Genomic DNA, 13,264 nt, shown 5'->3' on the forward strand with positions numbered 1-13,264 from the left:
GTGCAGAAGGGCTGCTAGTGTGCACCACAGAGGGCTGTGTGGCAAGTGTGCAGAACTGCCCAGTCGGGCAACTAGGACCTTCCCTTGGCACCAGCCCGTGGCTGTATGGAGAACTCACCTGGTCCTGAGTACTTGTACTGGTCTACCACGGTTATGTGGGAAAAACCTTTGGGCCAGTTATGAGCAGTGGTTTCCAGATGGCCCAAGACTGTGATGAGAGTACAAGGACCCAGGTCTCCTGTCTTGATGTCTGGACCACTTGGGTTTGTAAAAAGCACCTTTGCAAGGGTACTTTGTAGGGACAGCAGTCTGGATGGTGGAGGTGGGGTAACAGCAAGGACAGGCAGGGCAACAATGGTATTAGCAGCTACTGTTTATTGAGAACCACTTTTGCCAGGACAGGACTTAGCACACAGTGCTGGGCCTCACATTACATCACCAACAAGCTGTGAGGTAGGCCACAGCTGTCCTCCTTTTCAGGTGAGGGCCTTAGGCTTGGAGGTGGGAGGTGGTGCAGGCAGGCAGAGCAGGGGCTTGGACCTGGCACTTCTCAAGCTCCAGGGCCTGCATGGGCCCTTGTCCCTTGCAACACACATCTAGTGGTGGCACCCTGGATGCTCCAGACCACCCTCTGGTCCTGGCCCAGGTTGGGCATGTACAGTGCAGGCCCCTCCTGCTGGCCACCCTGACCTTCAGGGATGCACACCGGCCTGTACGATGGGTGAGCCCCTGTCCTCTCCAGGGAACAGACTCACTGCCAGATCTCTGTTCACATTCACATCTGCCTGCTCAATTGGACCTTGGAAGGTGGAGGTGTGGGCCAGTGTGTGCCCATGGCCAGACTGTCACTTGAAAGCATGTGGGGCCCTGCTCACAGACATTTCTGCTGGACTGGCCTCCTCTAGCAGCTGTCCTTGGCATGATGTCCTTGGGCTCGTCAGAGTTGGGTCACGGGGGCGGGGGGGGGGGGAAGGGGGCTTTCTGGTAGAGTCGGGCTTCTGGGTAGCCCTGGGTCCTGGTCTTGGGTCCAGTGATAGAGGTCTGGACTGAAGGCCAGTGCCTGGGTTCTGCTCAGCGGCCAGAGCGGTCCAGGAGCATGAAGAGCAGCCCCAGCAGCATGAGTGGCATGAAGATGAGCAGCAGCCCCAGCAGCTCAAGCACTAGCAGGCTCAGCAGTGTCAGGCGGCGGGCGCAGGGCCCACGCTCCCGCAGTGCCCACAACCAGGTGCCTAGGCAGGGCGGGCAAGGCAGGAAGGGCAGGCAGCCCCGGCCACCCACAGGTTCTGCCAGGAAACGCAGCTGGTAGCGGTGTTCTAGGAAGCCCCAGGGCCCAGGGCCACGAAGGGCAGGTGTTGGGGGTGAGGGAGGTGGTGGGCACTGGGGCCCGTCAGCCTGAAGCAGCTCCTCCTGCAGCCGGCAGATCTCCCACTCCAGCACAGGTGTCTTCTGGCGACACAGCGGGCAGCGCACACGGCCCAGGTCGGTGCCCAGCAGCTGGTGCAGGCAGCCCACACACAGGCCATGTCTACAGTTCAGCAGGGCCAGGCGGTGCTCGCCCATCCCGTAGGGCTCTGTGCAGATAGGGCACTCCTCCCCCACACCCTCTTCTTGTTCTTGTCCAGTTGGCAGGGACCAGGTGCCAACCTGGACTCTGGTCTCCAGCAGGGACTCACTGTCTAGAGTTCTGGAACCCTGGGAGGCATGGAGATCACTCCCTTCTTCTGCTGGGAGCTGGCTTGGTGGGTCCAAGTGCTCAAGGTCCAGCAGGGCCCAAGATGGACTGCTGTACCCAGAGCTGTGCTCACTGGGGCCCAACGTGGGGGACCCAGGGCAGGAATCAGGATGGATGGGAGGGGACTCCAGCCTGGCAAAGGCAGTTGGTGGGGTGAAAAGTCCGTGTGGCCCTCCAGGACTGGGCAGGGTCTGCACTTCACCCGCCGTTTCCTCAGAACACTGACCTCCAGCCGTACCTCTGAGCTCACAGTCACCACTGGAAGTAAACTTTGCGTAGGTCCCTGCTGTGTGCCCGCTCCAGGTGGCTCCTGGGCCCAAGTGGGGTGATCCCTCCAGAGAGCTGACCAAACAGACACTCCTACAGCGCTCCAGTCAGGGAGTTGACTCCTCCCACAGTGCACCCCTCCTATTGACAGAGGCCCCACCCAGAGGCGGGACTGCACGCCCCACCTCCAGCCCCAGCGCCTCCCTGTGGCTCTGGGATGCCCGGGTGCTTGGTGGGGAAGGGTTCTACTAGGGGGGAATTCAAGGCCCTAGGTACAAGTGTGCAACAGCAGGGCTCACCATCCAGTTAAAATACTCCAGCACAGGAATGCTTAGGCAGACAGCTGACCAATGGCATACGAACATCGTTACAGGTGCAGGGGCCTACAGAGGGTCATCCTCAACCCAACCCATGCAGATGAGCTATGGCCCATCACCCCACACAGCACCAGAAAGGTAGAGGAGCACCCTTGGGAGCAGCTGCCCAAGGGTCATGTTTATTGCCAAGGTTTCCTGAATCAGGAAAGGAAGGGGCTGGTCTCTTCCTGCTTCTCAGGAAGTCAGGGGTCCTGATGGCCTCCAACAATAACCTGAGTTTTGTGGGTGCTGCAGGGTGACTGGGGACAGCATGGTCCCTGCAAACTGAAGAAAGGGAGCCCTCACAGGACCCTAAACTTCGGGAAGGGCTGATTAGGTTCCTGGTACCCATCAGGGTGGGGGCCTTCCTGGAGCATTGCACCAGGCCAGAGCACCAACCTGATGGGAAAATGGGATGGGATGTGCAGGTGAGGGCCAGCCAGTGGAGTCAAGGCTGAGAGTGTGGGGCCCTGGGTCCCTCTGGTGTGTGGCTGTGTGCAAGGAGGGCCCTCTAAGCCAGCTGAAGCCTAGGAGCACCAGCCCTGGTCTTGATATGGACTCCAGGGCTCAGGTATCAAACAGGGGCAAGAGGCCCCTTTGCTAGATAGTTCCTCAAGCCCAGGTCTCAGTCTGGAAGCGCAGTGTCCGCTGGAGTCTGGCAAGGTAGGTGGCAGCGTTGGGGTGGGAGAGCCCACCCTCCTCCTGGAAGATGGACATCAGGGCTTCCGTGACATCCGTTGGCATATATTTAGCATTGCTGGAGGAGCAGGCCAGAGGATTCAGTATGGCTGGGAGCCCCAGAGGGCTGGGCCCATTCCACCACACCATGACCAGGGCTCACCCAGCCAGGTAGAAGTAGGCGCCACGGCGGTCCAGCAGCTCCCAAACCAGTGGTCCTAGCTCCCGGAGTCGGTGTTGCACGTATACTTTCTGCCCCTGCAGGTAGCAGGGGTAAGTCTAGACTCTCTTCTCTTCTGCCCTGCCCTGGCTCCTGAACACACCCACCTGCTCCCGGGAAAAGGCTGTGACAAGAGTCAGGCAGCCCCGCTTCTCCAGTTCCTGCCACTCATCTCCCCAGTAGAAGTCCTGGTCCCGCCAGCGGCAGCCAAAAAATAAGAAGTTTCCTGGGGAATACAGGGGGCCTCAAGACTGGACACAGGCCCTGGGGATTCAGTCAAGCCAGCCCATGGTGACCCTGCCCTGGAATCCTGCACTCACCAGTCTGGCCCTGGGCCACGCGTTCTTGAACAGCTGCTCGGAATGGGGCCACACCAGTGCCAGGCCCCACCATGATCACAGGTGTGTCTGGGGTCTCTGGGAAAGCCAGGCCCCCAGGACGCACCCATAGGGGAACCTGGACAGGTCCTGCCATGAGAGAGGTGGCATAAAGGGTGCAAAGGACCGACTGAGCAGCTTGCTAGGGATCTACCTAGCACCAACTGTTGCACAGGAAAGATGGGGGAACCGGGCTGCATTCCCTCTCCCACCTCCCAGGAGCAGGAGGCACCTTTCTCTGGGTCCAGAGATGCCAGCCAGGAGGAACAGAGGCCCCGGCGGGGCTCCTTGAGACGTGTCTGGTACTGTACCACAGCCACAAGGATCTGGAGCCTCCTGGGATGAACCTGGGGAACAGAGGTGCCCTGCCCCACTAGGCCACTCCTGCCCACCACCCACTCCACCCAGTGGCAGTCCTGGGCAGGAAGACCATCTCCTGTCAAGAGTGTGGCCCCTGCCTGTACCCCCTGCCCCAGTCCGAGGACCAGTCCCCGCTTTGCCTGCCAGGCCTCACCATCAGAGAAGAGGCGATGGAGAAGGCTCGGGGCCGGATCTGCGGGATGAGGTCCAACAGGTAGTCTGGGGGGATGGCACCCGCGGTGTGTGGGAAATCACACAGTACCTGGACAGAGAGAGTCTCAGCACAGCCACAATGTGAACACAGCTCAGGGTTCTGTGGCCCCCACCGACCTGCCCACCTCCAGGATGGTCCTTCGAGGTCGGCTGCAGTACTCGCAGAGATCCTCCTGGCCTTGGGCAGAACTGAGCTCCAGCAGCTTTTCCCGCTCCAGCTCATATGGGGAGAGACAGGCCAGGAGCTCAAAGAAGGAACGACGAGGCACACTGGCAATATCCAGGTACTGGGATACGAGCTGCCACACAGAGCAGGGCTGGGGCAGTCCTGGTGGGCAGGGGACATCTGCAGTGGAGCAGAAGACCTTGGTGTGCTGGGACCTCAGGTGGGGCCTTGGATGTGGGAGAATAGAGTGGGCAGTCACCACTGAGGTCTGGCCTGGCTCGGACTCACCTGGCTCCCGGGGCTGCAGCACGAAGAACTGGCTGGGGTCCAGGCCCAGCACGTGGCAGAACTGCTGGGTATGGGCTGCCGAGTTTGAGGGCTGGATCAGGACCACGTCTCCTGCAGCAAAGCTGTGTGGGAAAGCCACCAGGGCATGGAGATGGGGCAGGAAAGGCAAGGGCAGGGATACCTACTCTGGGGGAATATGTAGGGGCTCAGGAGACTGCAGAGGAAGGAGGCAAATGTCTATGGAGGGCTGGGGGTTTGTGGGTAGAGGCCTCCCTGCTGTCAAGCCTCCTCCCCAGCTTTGGCAGACTCTTCTGAAGCCCAGATCCACTGCACACTGTTGCCCTGCCCATTTTGGCTTCTAGGATACCTAAGCACCTTGTCCCCCCTGCCTGCTTGATGTCTCAGGCTTGCTCCGAACCCCTACCTGATGCCAGAGTCTGTGATGTCGAACTCAATCAGCCGAACATCCTGGAAGTGTGAGGGACCTGTGACCCTCTGGTTGGTGACCATGGGTGCCAGGAAGGGCTGGGACTCTGATGGGGGTCCCAGAGAGTCTGAGATGGCTAGGCATGACTCCTTGGAGCTTGGGTTGGGGGCCTCCGGAAGGAACTGGAGGGTGAACTTGGAGGGTAAGCTGTGGGGATGGCAGAGACATCAGACCATGGCCTTCCCGCCTCGGAGCAACATACCCACACCAGAGGGGACCAGGATGAGGTTCTCGGCCACACCCAGTCTGTGGCACCTCCAGTGTTGACCCAAGGCCCACACTCACGGGACTCCATGGGGGATCACAGGGAGGTCAATGGGCACCGGGTAGAACTCCAGCACCTTTCCCCACAGGTCTCCCAACCAGGGGTCGATGGTGGCATCAGGCCTGAGAGAGCACAAGTGTCGTCAAGGGCAATGGCTGGCCTGTTGGCCAGAGCCCCCAGGGGCATCACCACCCATGCTTACCCCAGCTCATGCTGGTCATCCCCCAGGCATATGGGCAGAAGGGCACTGGCCCCAAGCTGTAGCAGCCGGCGGTGTAACTTTTTGGCCACAAAGTTGAACCTATGGAGACAGCGAGGCTCACGCACTGCTTGGGGCAGAAGATCCTCCCTCAGGTGGAGACGTCCCACACTGACTGCACCATCAGAGAGGGCAGGGCTGTGACATGCCAGGGGAAACAAGGAGACCAGGGCCCCTACAGGTGCCATGAACAGCAGGGCCTTGCAATGCCAAGAGCCCATGTGGGGAGACACAGTCTGGTTCACCTATCATTTCATCCCCAAGTGGGGGCTGAAGACCATCATGGCCTCCAAGTTCTCTGGCCAGAGACCCTGAATAGCAGGGAAAAGTCAGAGGTCCTTCTGGAGGCTGGTTTCATTTCTCTTTGGTTTACAAAGGCACAATTAGACCCTGCAGGCACCACACCACACCACAACCTCCAGGGACCACACTAGGTGTGAGCCCTGCAGCTGGGGCTCCCTTCCAACTGCTCTGGTATGTGCGCACACTGCCAAGGAACAAGATCTTGCAGCAGAGCTGGTCCTATGGCTGTGGAGTTCCCATTCTCTCCCCTTTGTCTAGTGACTAAGAAACCTACTGAGCACACAGCTTGTGGTATCAGAATGGCATGTGGCATTGGAAAGCCCTGGTTCCCTTCCACAGGAAGTTTTCAAAACTTTGGTGTCATAAGATGACATCTGTACACTTGAACACAAACCCCTCATCATCTCCTTAGGAAAAGATGCAAAGTAACACCACTTTTTGCTTAGGGACAGTGGCTGTATGTCACAAAAACACTGAAAGAGGAAAGCCAGGAGCCATGCCCGGCCAGGTAGGGCCCACAGAGTGGGCTGCCATCTCAGAGCTCTTTCCAAATCCTGAAACCTCACAGTTTTTCTACTTGGTTGTTGTTTTGTTTTGGTACTGGGCATTGAACCCAAGGGCGCTTAGCCAGTAAGCCATATCCCCAACCCTTTTTGAGACAGAGCCTTGCTAAATTGCTTAGGGCCTTGCTCAGTTGCCGAGGCTGGCTTTGAACTTGCAACCCTCCTGCCTTAGCCTCCTGAGCCGCTGAGATTACAGGTCCAACCTGTTCCCTACCTGGTAAGGAACAGGACCAGGCTGATCTCTGCTGGAGTTACCACAGGTTGGGATGTGATGCTCACTCGTCTGAGCCTTGGCCTGGATCCAAGGTAGTGCTGTGTTCCTCTGCCTGCTCCCTGTCTTCCCTCCCCTACTGTGAGGCCCACATAGCCTGGAGGCCAGGTCACCTGTCGCTCCACCAGGGCACCTCTCACTTGGCCTGGAGAACTGTCCCTGTCAGGCCAGAATGCTGGCCAGTGTGCCCATCGACCCCTACTCACTTGGCATAGGAGGAGTCCCCAAGGCCCAGGACGGCAAAGTCCATCTGACAGAGGGAAGTGGAAGGCAGGTTCTTCCGGAATATGAACCTCCAGAAATTCTAGAGGCACAGGAAATCCACATTAGGGTCTCTACCTCTAGGCTGACCCTGTGGCGAGGAGGGATCAGGGAAGGGGAAGAGGACTGGATAGGGCAAAATGAGATAGGACATCTGACCACAGGGCAGGGCTTGGCTGACCCCCAGGATGCAGGAAGGCTGGCAGGAGCAGGGCTGCCTGCCAGTGGGAGGAAGGCTGCACACTGTGAGCCTACCTTCCCAGGGCGTCCGTCTGCCTGCTGCTTAAGACTTTCCTTTAAAACTATTTTTATTCTATCAGGATGACAAGAAACTTCAGAAAATGTGCACAGTTGTAAAGGAGTAAAGCTACCCCACCATCACCCAGAATCAGCATCACAAAGAGGTCAGGTGGCCATGGTTGCCCCCACTCCCACTCCTCGGCCCTCTGCTCCCAGTTAGGCCCCCCAGGGCACTGACTTCTCCCAGTCATACCACAAGTCTTGAGCCAGTTCTCAGGCTAACGCTGGGCATGGGCCTGCTTGGTCACAGCAGTGGCTCTGGGCTGGACCCTTTGATGGGTTCTGAGCCACCTCTGGAATCCTCTGTTGGACCCCAACTCCCTCCTTGCTCTGTACTGGCTCCCCAAACTGTCCCCCTTCCCCATGGGGACCTTCACCTCCATGTCTGCCATTCCCAGCAGAAGTATAAGCCTCTCCTCCCCTGGAGGCTATACCCAGACCTTGAGGTCTGAGGCTGAGCGCCTCTGGGTACTGTCCTTGTCCATCCCTGACTGGAGGATTAGGAGCTGGCTGGGCACAGGTCAAGAGTGCCTCCCCTTCACACCTACTTTGCAGCCTTCCTGCTCCTCCATAGCACCAGAGGCCCTCTTGCCAGGAGCGTGCTGGTCACCTCCCTACTTTCAGCCCAGGGCAGCCTGTGTATGTAGGTACACCTCTGTCCTGCCGCCTGTCCCATATATGGCCAACAAAGGCTCTGCCTCCTGAGACCTGTTTCCTGAAGCCTCAGGGCTCATTCCTGCTCCAGCCCGTACCCTGGCCTATCTCAAAGTACCAGAATCCTCTACATACCCTCAGCAGCCTGGGGCTGCTGGGCTGAGGCCATTCCCTCAGGCCTGAGAAGCCAGAGCCACATGCCTGCTGCCCCTCTGTCCCTGTCAGCCACTGGAACATGCTTTGTCCCCAGCAGCAGAAACCACTTGGAATGCCTTGTTGCCCCTTCTGCAGCTGGCATGGCCCTCTCCAGGTACACCGCTACTCTCAGGCTGGCAACTTGTCCTCCAGTCCAGGGACATTCTGCTACTTTCTGTGATCATCCCCCTGCTACCTTCCCTGGAGTAACTTTGAGTTCTGCCCTTTTCCTTCCACTTTTTTTGTCATGCTGCCTGGTCCAGTCTTTAAAGGCCTCCCTCAGGGTCTTGGGCTCTGCTCCTGAGTTCCATTTGTCTCTCTAGGTCTCTACCTTTTACTGGGATCTTTGCTTCACTGTGCTGTGGTGTTTTGTGGTCTACCTGTACTTGAGACTGATGGGAGACCTTGGGGATACACTTGTAACACAATGGGTTTTGCCACCAGTGGATGAGCAGGGCTCTGGCTTCTTTACTGCAGCATTCCCCATGAGACCCAAGCAGAGGCCAGGGCCTTCCTGTCCAGCGGCTTCTCAGACAGCCCCAGTTCTTGCTGTGGTTGAGAAGGCAGCCAACACTGGCTCCCCGCTCTGGCTCTTTGCCATGGCATTCTTCTCTCTGGCCATCTAAACTCTGGTATGACCCATCATCTCCCTGGTGCCATTGGCTGCCCTGACACCCAAGACCTGAGGAAGATTTCTTTTTCCTCTCACCTCCCAGACAGGCCCCTCCCACCACAAACCTCCTGCCCGTTCCCCCAGCCCTCCTTTTCTGTTGTCCCTCAGTCTGTGGGGATCCCAAATGTGCTTAGGTCTTACCCAGCCTCCCCACAGCATTTGCCTTCTTCCCACTACCCTTTCCCATCAACATTTAGCATGCCAGTCTCTTCCATTTTATAAATGTCCTCTTTTGAACTCCTTAGTCCTTTCATAGCCAGAATGTGTTTTTAAATCAATGCCTAAATATTGTCAAATGATCCTCCCACCTGCTCACTCATTTTATTACGGGTCTTTTCTCCCTGCAAGCCACTGAAACTGCTCTCCCTGACTTCTACCAGCAATCCCAGGAACTCCCTCTCAGGCCTATTTCTGGACTTCTGTGTGGCTTTAATGACTATAGTTCTACTTGAAGCACCCACTTGGGGAAGCTGGCCTTGGGGAAGCTGTTCTTCATCTCCTCACTGTGTGGCTGCATCCCATTGCCCCATTTTATGCTTTGCTCAAGATGGCAGTCCTGGGGAAGGGAGGGGCTTCCTTTTCTCAGACATCTCTATTTTTTTTGGTGGGGGGGTACTAGAGATTGAACTCAGTGGTATTCGACCACTGAGCCACATCCCAGCCCTATTTTGTACTTTATTTAGAGATAGTGTCTCACTGAGTTGCTTAGTGCCTCACTTTTGCTGAGGCTGGCTTTGAACTCACGATCCTCCTGCCTTAGTGTCCTGAGCTGCTGGGATTACAGGCATGTGCCACCATGCCAGGCTCAAACTTCTATATTTGGATCCCACAATGGCTTCACCCCAGGACCCTCCTAGAGGTCTGACCTACTGTACTTCCCCAGATGTCTCTAGGCACTTGGCCCCACCATGTTCTCTTTCTGCAGGTGGAATTATCTAGTTTCCAAGCCCAAATCCCTGCTGCTAGTAAACTTTCTTCCCCATCTTCCAGTTCCCTTCCATTACCGGTCCTGTTGACTTTACCTTCTAAAATTCTCTGGAATGTATCCACTTTGCTTTGCTTTCTACCACCACCTCACCTCAGACCACCAGCTTCTCTTGCCTGTGCTGTGATCTCCATTCATTATTCTTGGCCCCCTACAAACAGATGGTGTTCTTGGCAGAGTGTGAGTGTGATTGTGTCAGTCTCACAGTATCAGCCCATTCCGAGTCATCTCTAGTGCGGCCCACCTCTTGGAACCAGCTAGGCTTCCTGCCTTTCCTCCCCTGCTCTTTTCCCAGTGCTGTCCTGGCTTGGCCATGCTCAACTGTCTTCTGCTCTTCACATGGGCTATCTCATCCTTCTCCTCTGCACAGGCTGTTTCCTCTTCCCTATCCCGTTCCATTCATCCCAAAACTCAACCTATACTCCTTCCTTCCAGAGAGTTCTGCCTAAGGCTTTAGGCTCCCGTAGCAACTGACACTTTCCCCAGCAGCAGGCATTTCCAGGCATTGTAGTAGTCCATTAGACCTATTGTTTCTGCAAGTGTGAGGGTAGAAATGTGACTGCTGGGTTCACAGCTAGATTTCCAGCACATGTTGGTGCCAGGTGCCACATGTAGGTGATCAAACAATTAAATGTTCCCCGAATGCTGCACAGCCTTCAAAAGAACCCAGCCCAGGTTCCTATGTAGTTCTGAAAGCACACAAACAGGTAAAATGGAGAACAAGGTTATTTGGTGGCTGCGAAGAGTTCGTTAGAGAGGACAAGCAGAGCCCCCATCAGCTCCACTCAAAGGCATTCTCTCCAGTCGGGCTCTAACGCGCGCCTGCTATCGAAGGGCAACTGCTCAATGTGCTACTTGGACTCTCCAGGTAACGAAGACACGGCTGAGGGCGGAGGGAGCTACATCAGGCCGGTCTTACCTTCATGTTGTCCGGAGGGTCTCCCTGCCCGGTAGTCGCACAAACAAACACCACCAGGGGCTCCCTGATCAGATCGACCTCAACGAAAAGACACAGATGTAAGACCTCTGACTGTCACCGTCAGGGACGCTCCCGACCTGCCCCCTCTCCTTCATTCCGGGCGGCAGGGGAGCGGGGCCGGCGGCCTCTCTCTCTCAGCCCCGGTGCCAAGCCCCGCTTCGCCCAAACCCGCAGGGGCAGGGCGGAGGGTGTCCGCCTCGGCCGCCAGTTCTCACCACGGCGTACGAGTCCAGCGCCTGCACGCGGCAGCCCAGCCGCCGGCGCCGCGCCTCGCGGCCCACCCTCTCCGCCACATCCTGGGCCGTGCCCGTCTGGCTGCCAAAGAGCACCAGGAGCTGCCGGGCCAGCATCGCACACCGCCGAGAGCCCCGCGGCAGAACCGGCCCGGAAGTCGCAGGCCGACTTCCTGCTTCTGTGGTCGCCCGGAAGTGACGCCAACGGACCGTGCCGGCGGGGCATGGCGTCCGGGCGCAGGGAGCGTCCGCGGGCAACTAGTGCTGGGTCCCGGGCCGGGTCCGGGGGATCGACGGCGCTCCGGGGCCGGGGGTCGGGGCGGGCGAGGCCGCTCGCTGCCTGTCGGTCGCAGCGTCGGCGGCGGGCGGCAGGCGGGCCCGCGGACAGAGGGGGCGCGGCGCCGCGAGGGGCGCGGGCGGCCGGGCTCTGGCCCGCGCCCCGCCGGCGCGATGCTCTTCTCACTGCGGGAGTTGGTTCAGTGGCTGGGCTTTGCCACCTTCGAAATCTTCGTGCACCTGCTGGCCCTGTTGGTGTTTTCCGTGCTTTTGGCACTGCGAGTGGATGGCCTCGCCCCGGGCCTCTCCTGGTGGAACGTGTTCGTTCCCTTCTTCGCTGCTGACGGCCTCAGCACCTACTTTACCACTATCGTGTCTGTGCGCCTCTTCCAAGACGGGGAGAAGCGACTGGCAGTGCTGCGCCTCTTCTGGGTTCTCACAGTCCTTAGCCTCAAGTTCGTCTTTGAGATGCTGCTGTGCCAGAAGCTGGTGGAGCAGACAAGAGAGCTCTGGTTCGGCCTGATCGCATCTCCAGTCTTCATTCTGCTGCAGCTGCTCATGATCCGCGCCTGTCGCGTCAACTAGTCTCTCAGGGATTGGAGAAGGAGAGTTGCACAACTGAACTGCTGGACTCCTGCTGAGGCCCTACTTGCATCGCGCTGGAGAAGAGACACTGGTTTGAAGGCAGCGTCCGCTTGTGCCCGGCTGAGTGTCCAGTTTTCTCTATGCCAGTCTAACATTGTTTCTTCAGCAGGATTAAAAAGAGCAGCCTCCATCCTTGAAATGCATTTCCTGTTATTCATGCTTTGAGTAGCTAATCCTGAATTGTGATCCTAAGAAGGGACCCAGCCCAGCCGGTCCTGAACTACTCTAATAGTAGGAAACTGCACATAATTAAAATGTCCTGGTGGACTCTGAATACTCAGCATGGATCCTGGGGATGTACTTCTTTATGAAGGCGGCAAAACTGGATTAGGATTTTGTCCAGCCAGTAGCACTGAGGGAAGAGCTCAAAGCTCTGCCCCACCTCTCCCTGCATGATTATGACTCTATCTGGATATCTGCCACCTGAGAAAAGCACTCTACTAGCAAGTCATAGCTTGGCTTCCTGTTCCAGCAGATTGCAATTTCAGGACTTTCCCACCACTTTGTGGCCAGCACCATTAGTGCATCTGGGACAGATTTAGGCCTTTCTAAGCGACCAAAGACAGAAACAGGTGCTCTGATGCTCATGGCACAGAGACTTACTTATGGAGCCTTGTGAGCAGCCCAGATTGTTGGCCTTGAGGTCTTTGGTTTGATGCCAGTTAGGTGCCAAATGAGAACATTTGCTGAGATGAAAATAAAATAAGAGAATGTTTTCCTGACATGAATATTGTCACCATACCTCTCTTGAATAAGACAAATGCTAAGATACTCCCTGCTCTGTGGAGTGGTAACTCATTACAGAGTTGAGGTTGTAGGTAGACCAAAAAGTGTGGTGGTGGACTTCTGGGAGAATAGGAAGTTGTCAACTCTGCCCTACAGGATAAAGACAATAGTCCAGGACAGAGTCCATGACTTGCTACCAAAGCCCTTGACTTCTTGCCAGTGCGTGGCTATTATTGGGGGGATCTATAGAGCAGGATTGCACCCAGTGGCCTGAGGCTATTTTTTTGGTACTGGGGATTGAACCTGGGGGCACTTAGCCATTGAGGTACATCCCCAGCCCTTTTAATCTTTTTTTTTTTTTTTTTTTTTTAATTTTGAAACAAGGTCTCCCTCAATCCCCAGTATCAAACAAACTCCAAAATAACGTCAAAGATAAATGTGTGCTGGGTGTGGGGAAGCACACATATAATACCAGTAGTTGGGGAGGCTGAGACAGGAGGATCATGAGTTCAAAGCCAACCTCTGCAAAAGT

At 56.8% G+C, this 13,264-nt stretch overlaps 3 protein-coding genes across 5 annotated transcripts; 1 reads left to right on the forward strand and 2 right to left on the reverse strand.

The window, feature by feature from the left end:
* Positions 1–360: 360 nt before the first annotated feature.
* Positions 361–1,639, reverse strand: LOC143392173 (ring finger protein-like). The gene has a single exon (XM_076845028.2). The coding sequence runs from the start codon at positions 1,558–1,560 to the stop codon at positions 1,072–1,074; it is 489 nt and encodes a 162-aa protein (XP_076701143.2). The 5' UTR covers positions 1,561–1,639; the 3' UTR covers positions 361–1,071.
* An 816-nt stretch (positions 1,640–2,455) lies between these two features.
* Positions 2,456–11,237, reverse strand: Ndor1 (NADPH dependent diflavin oxidoreductase 1). 3 transcript variants are annotated; one of them, XM_076845025.2, is made up of 14 exons: positions 11,068–11,237; positions 10,793–10,870; positions 7,012–7,109; positions 5,612–5,710; positions 5,430–5,531; positions 5,082–5,291; positions 4,658–4,779; positions 4,329–4,549; positions 4,145–4,252; positions 3,863–3,977; positions 3,574–3,720; positions 3,361–3,479; positions 3,197–3,291; positions 2,456–3,112 (listed from the first exon to the last, which is right to left on the reverse strand). In XM_076845025.2, exons 1-14 carry the CDS (start codon positions 11,200–11,202, stop codon positions 2,968–2,970), a joined length of 1,794 nt encoding a protein of 597 aa, XP_076701140.1. In that variant the 5' UTR covers positions 11,203–11,237; the 3' UTR covers positions 2,456–2,967. The 3 variants fall into 3 exon arrangements, 2 of the variants coding, with proteins under 2 accessions (XP_076701140.1, XP_076701141.1); XM_076845026.2 differs by lacking the exon at positions 3,574–3,720; XR_013090314.2 differs by lacking the exon at positions 2,456–3,112 and having other exon boundaries at positions 3,205–3,291; positions 3,361–3,441.
* Positions 11,238–11,303: 66 nt separating this feature from the next.
* On the forward strand, positions 11,304–12,730 carry Tmem203 (transmembrane protein 203). The gene has a single exon (XM_076842990.2). The coding sequence runs from the start codon at positions 11,536–11,538 to the stop codon at positions 11,944–11,946; it is 411 nt and encodes a 136-aa protein (XP_076699105.1). The 5' UTR covers positions 11,304–11,535; the 3' UTR covers positions 11,947–12,730.
* The last annotated feature ends 534 nt before the right edge of the window (positions 12,731–13,264 follow it).

This window comes from Callospermophilus lateralis, chromosome 2, assembly GCF_048772815.1.
Source record: "Callospermophilus lateralis isolate mCalLat2 chromosome 2, mCalLat2.hap1, whole genome shotgun sequence".
Classification (NCBI taxonomy): Eukaryota; Metazoa; Chordata; class Mammalia; order Rodentia; family Sciuridae; genus Callospermophilus; species Callospermophilus lateralis.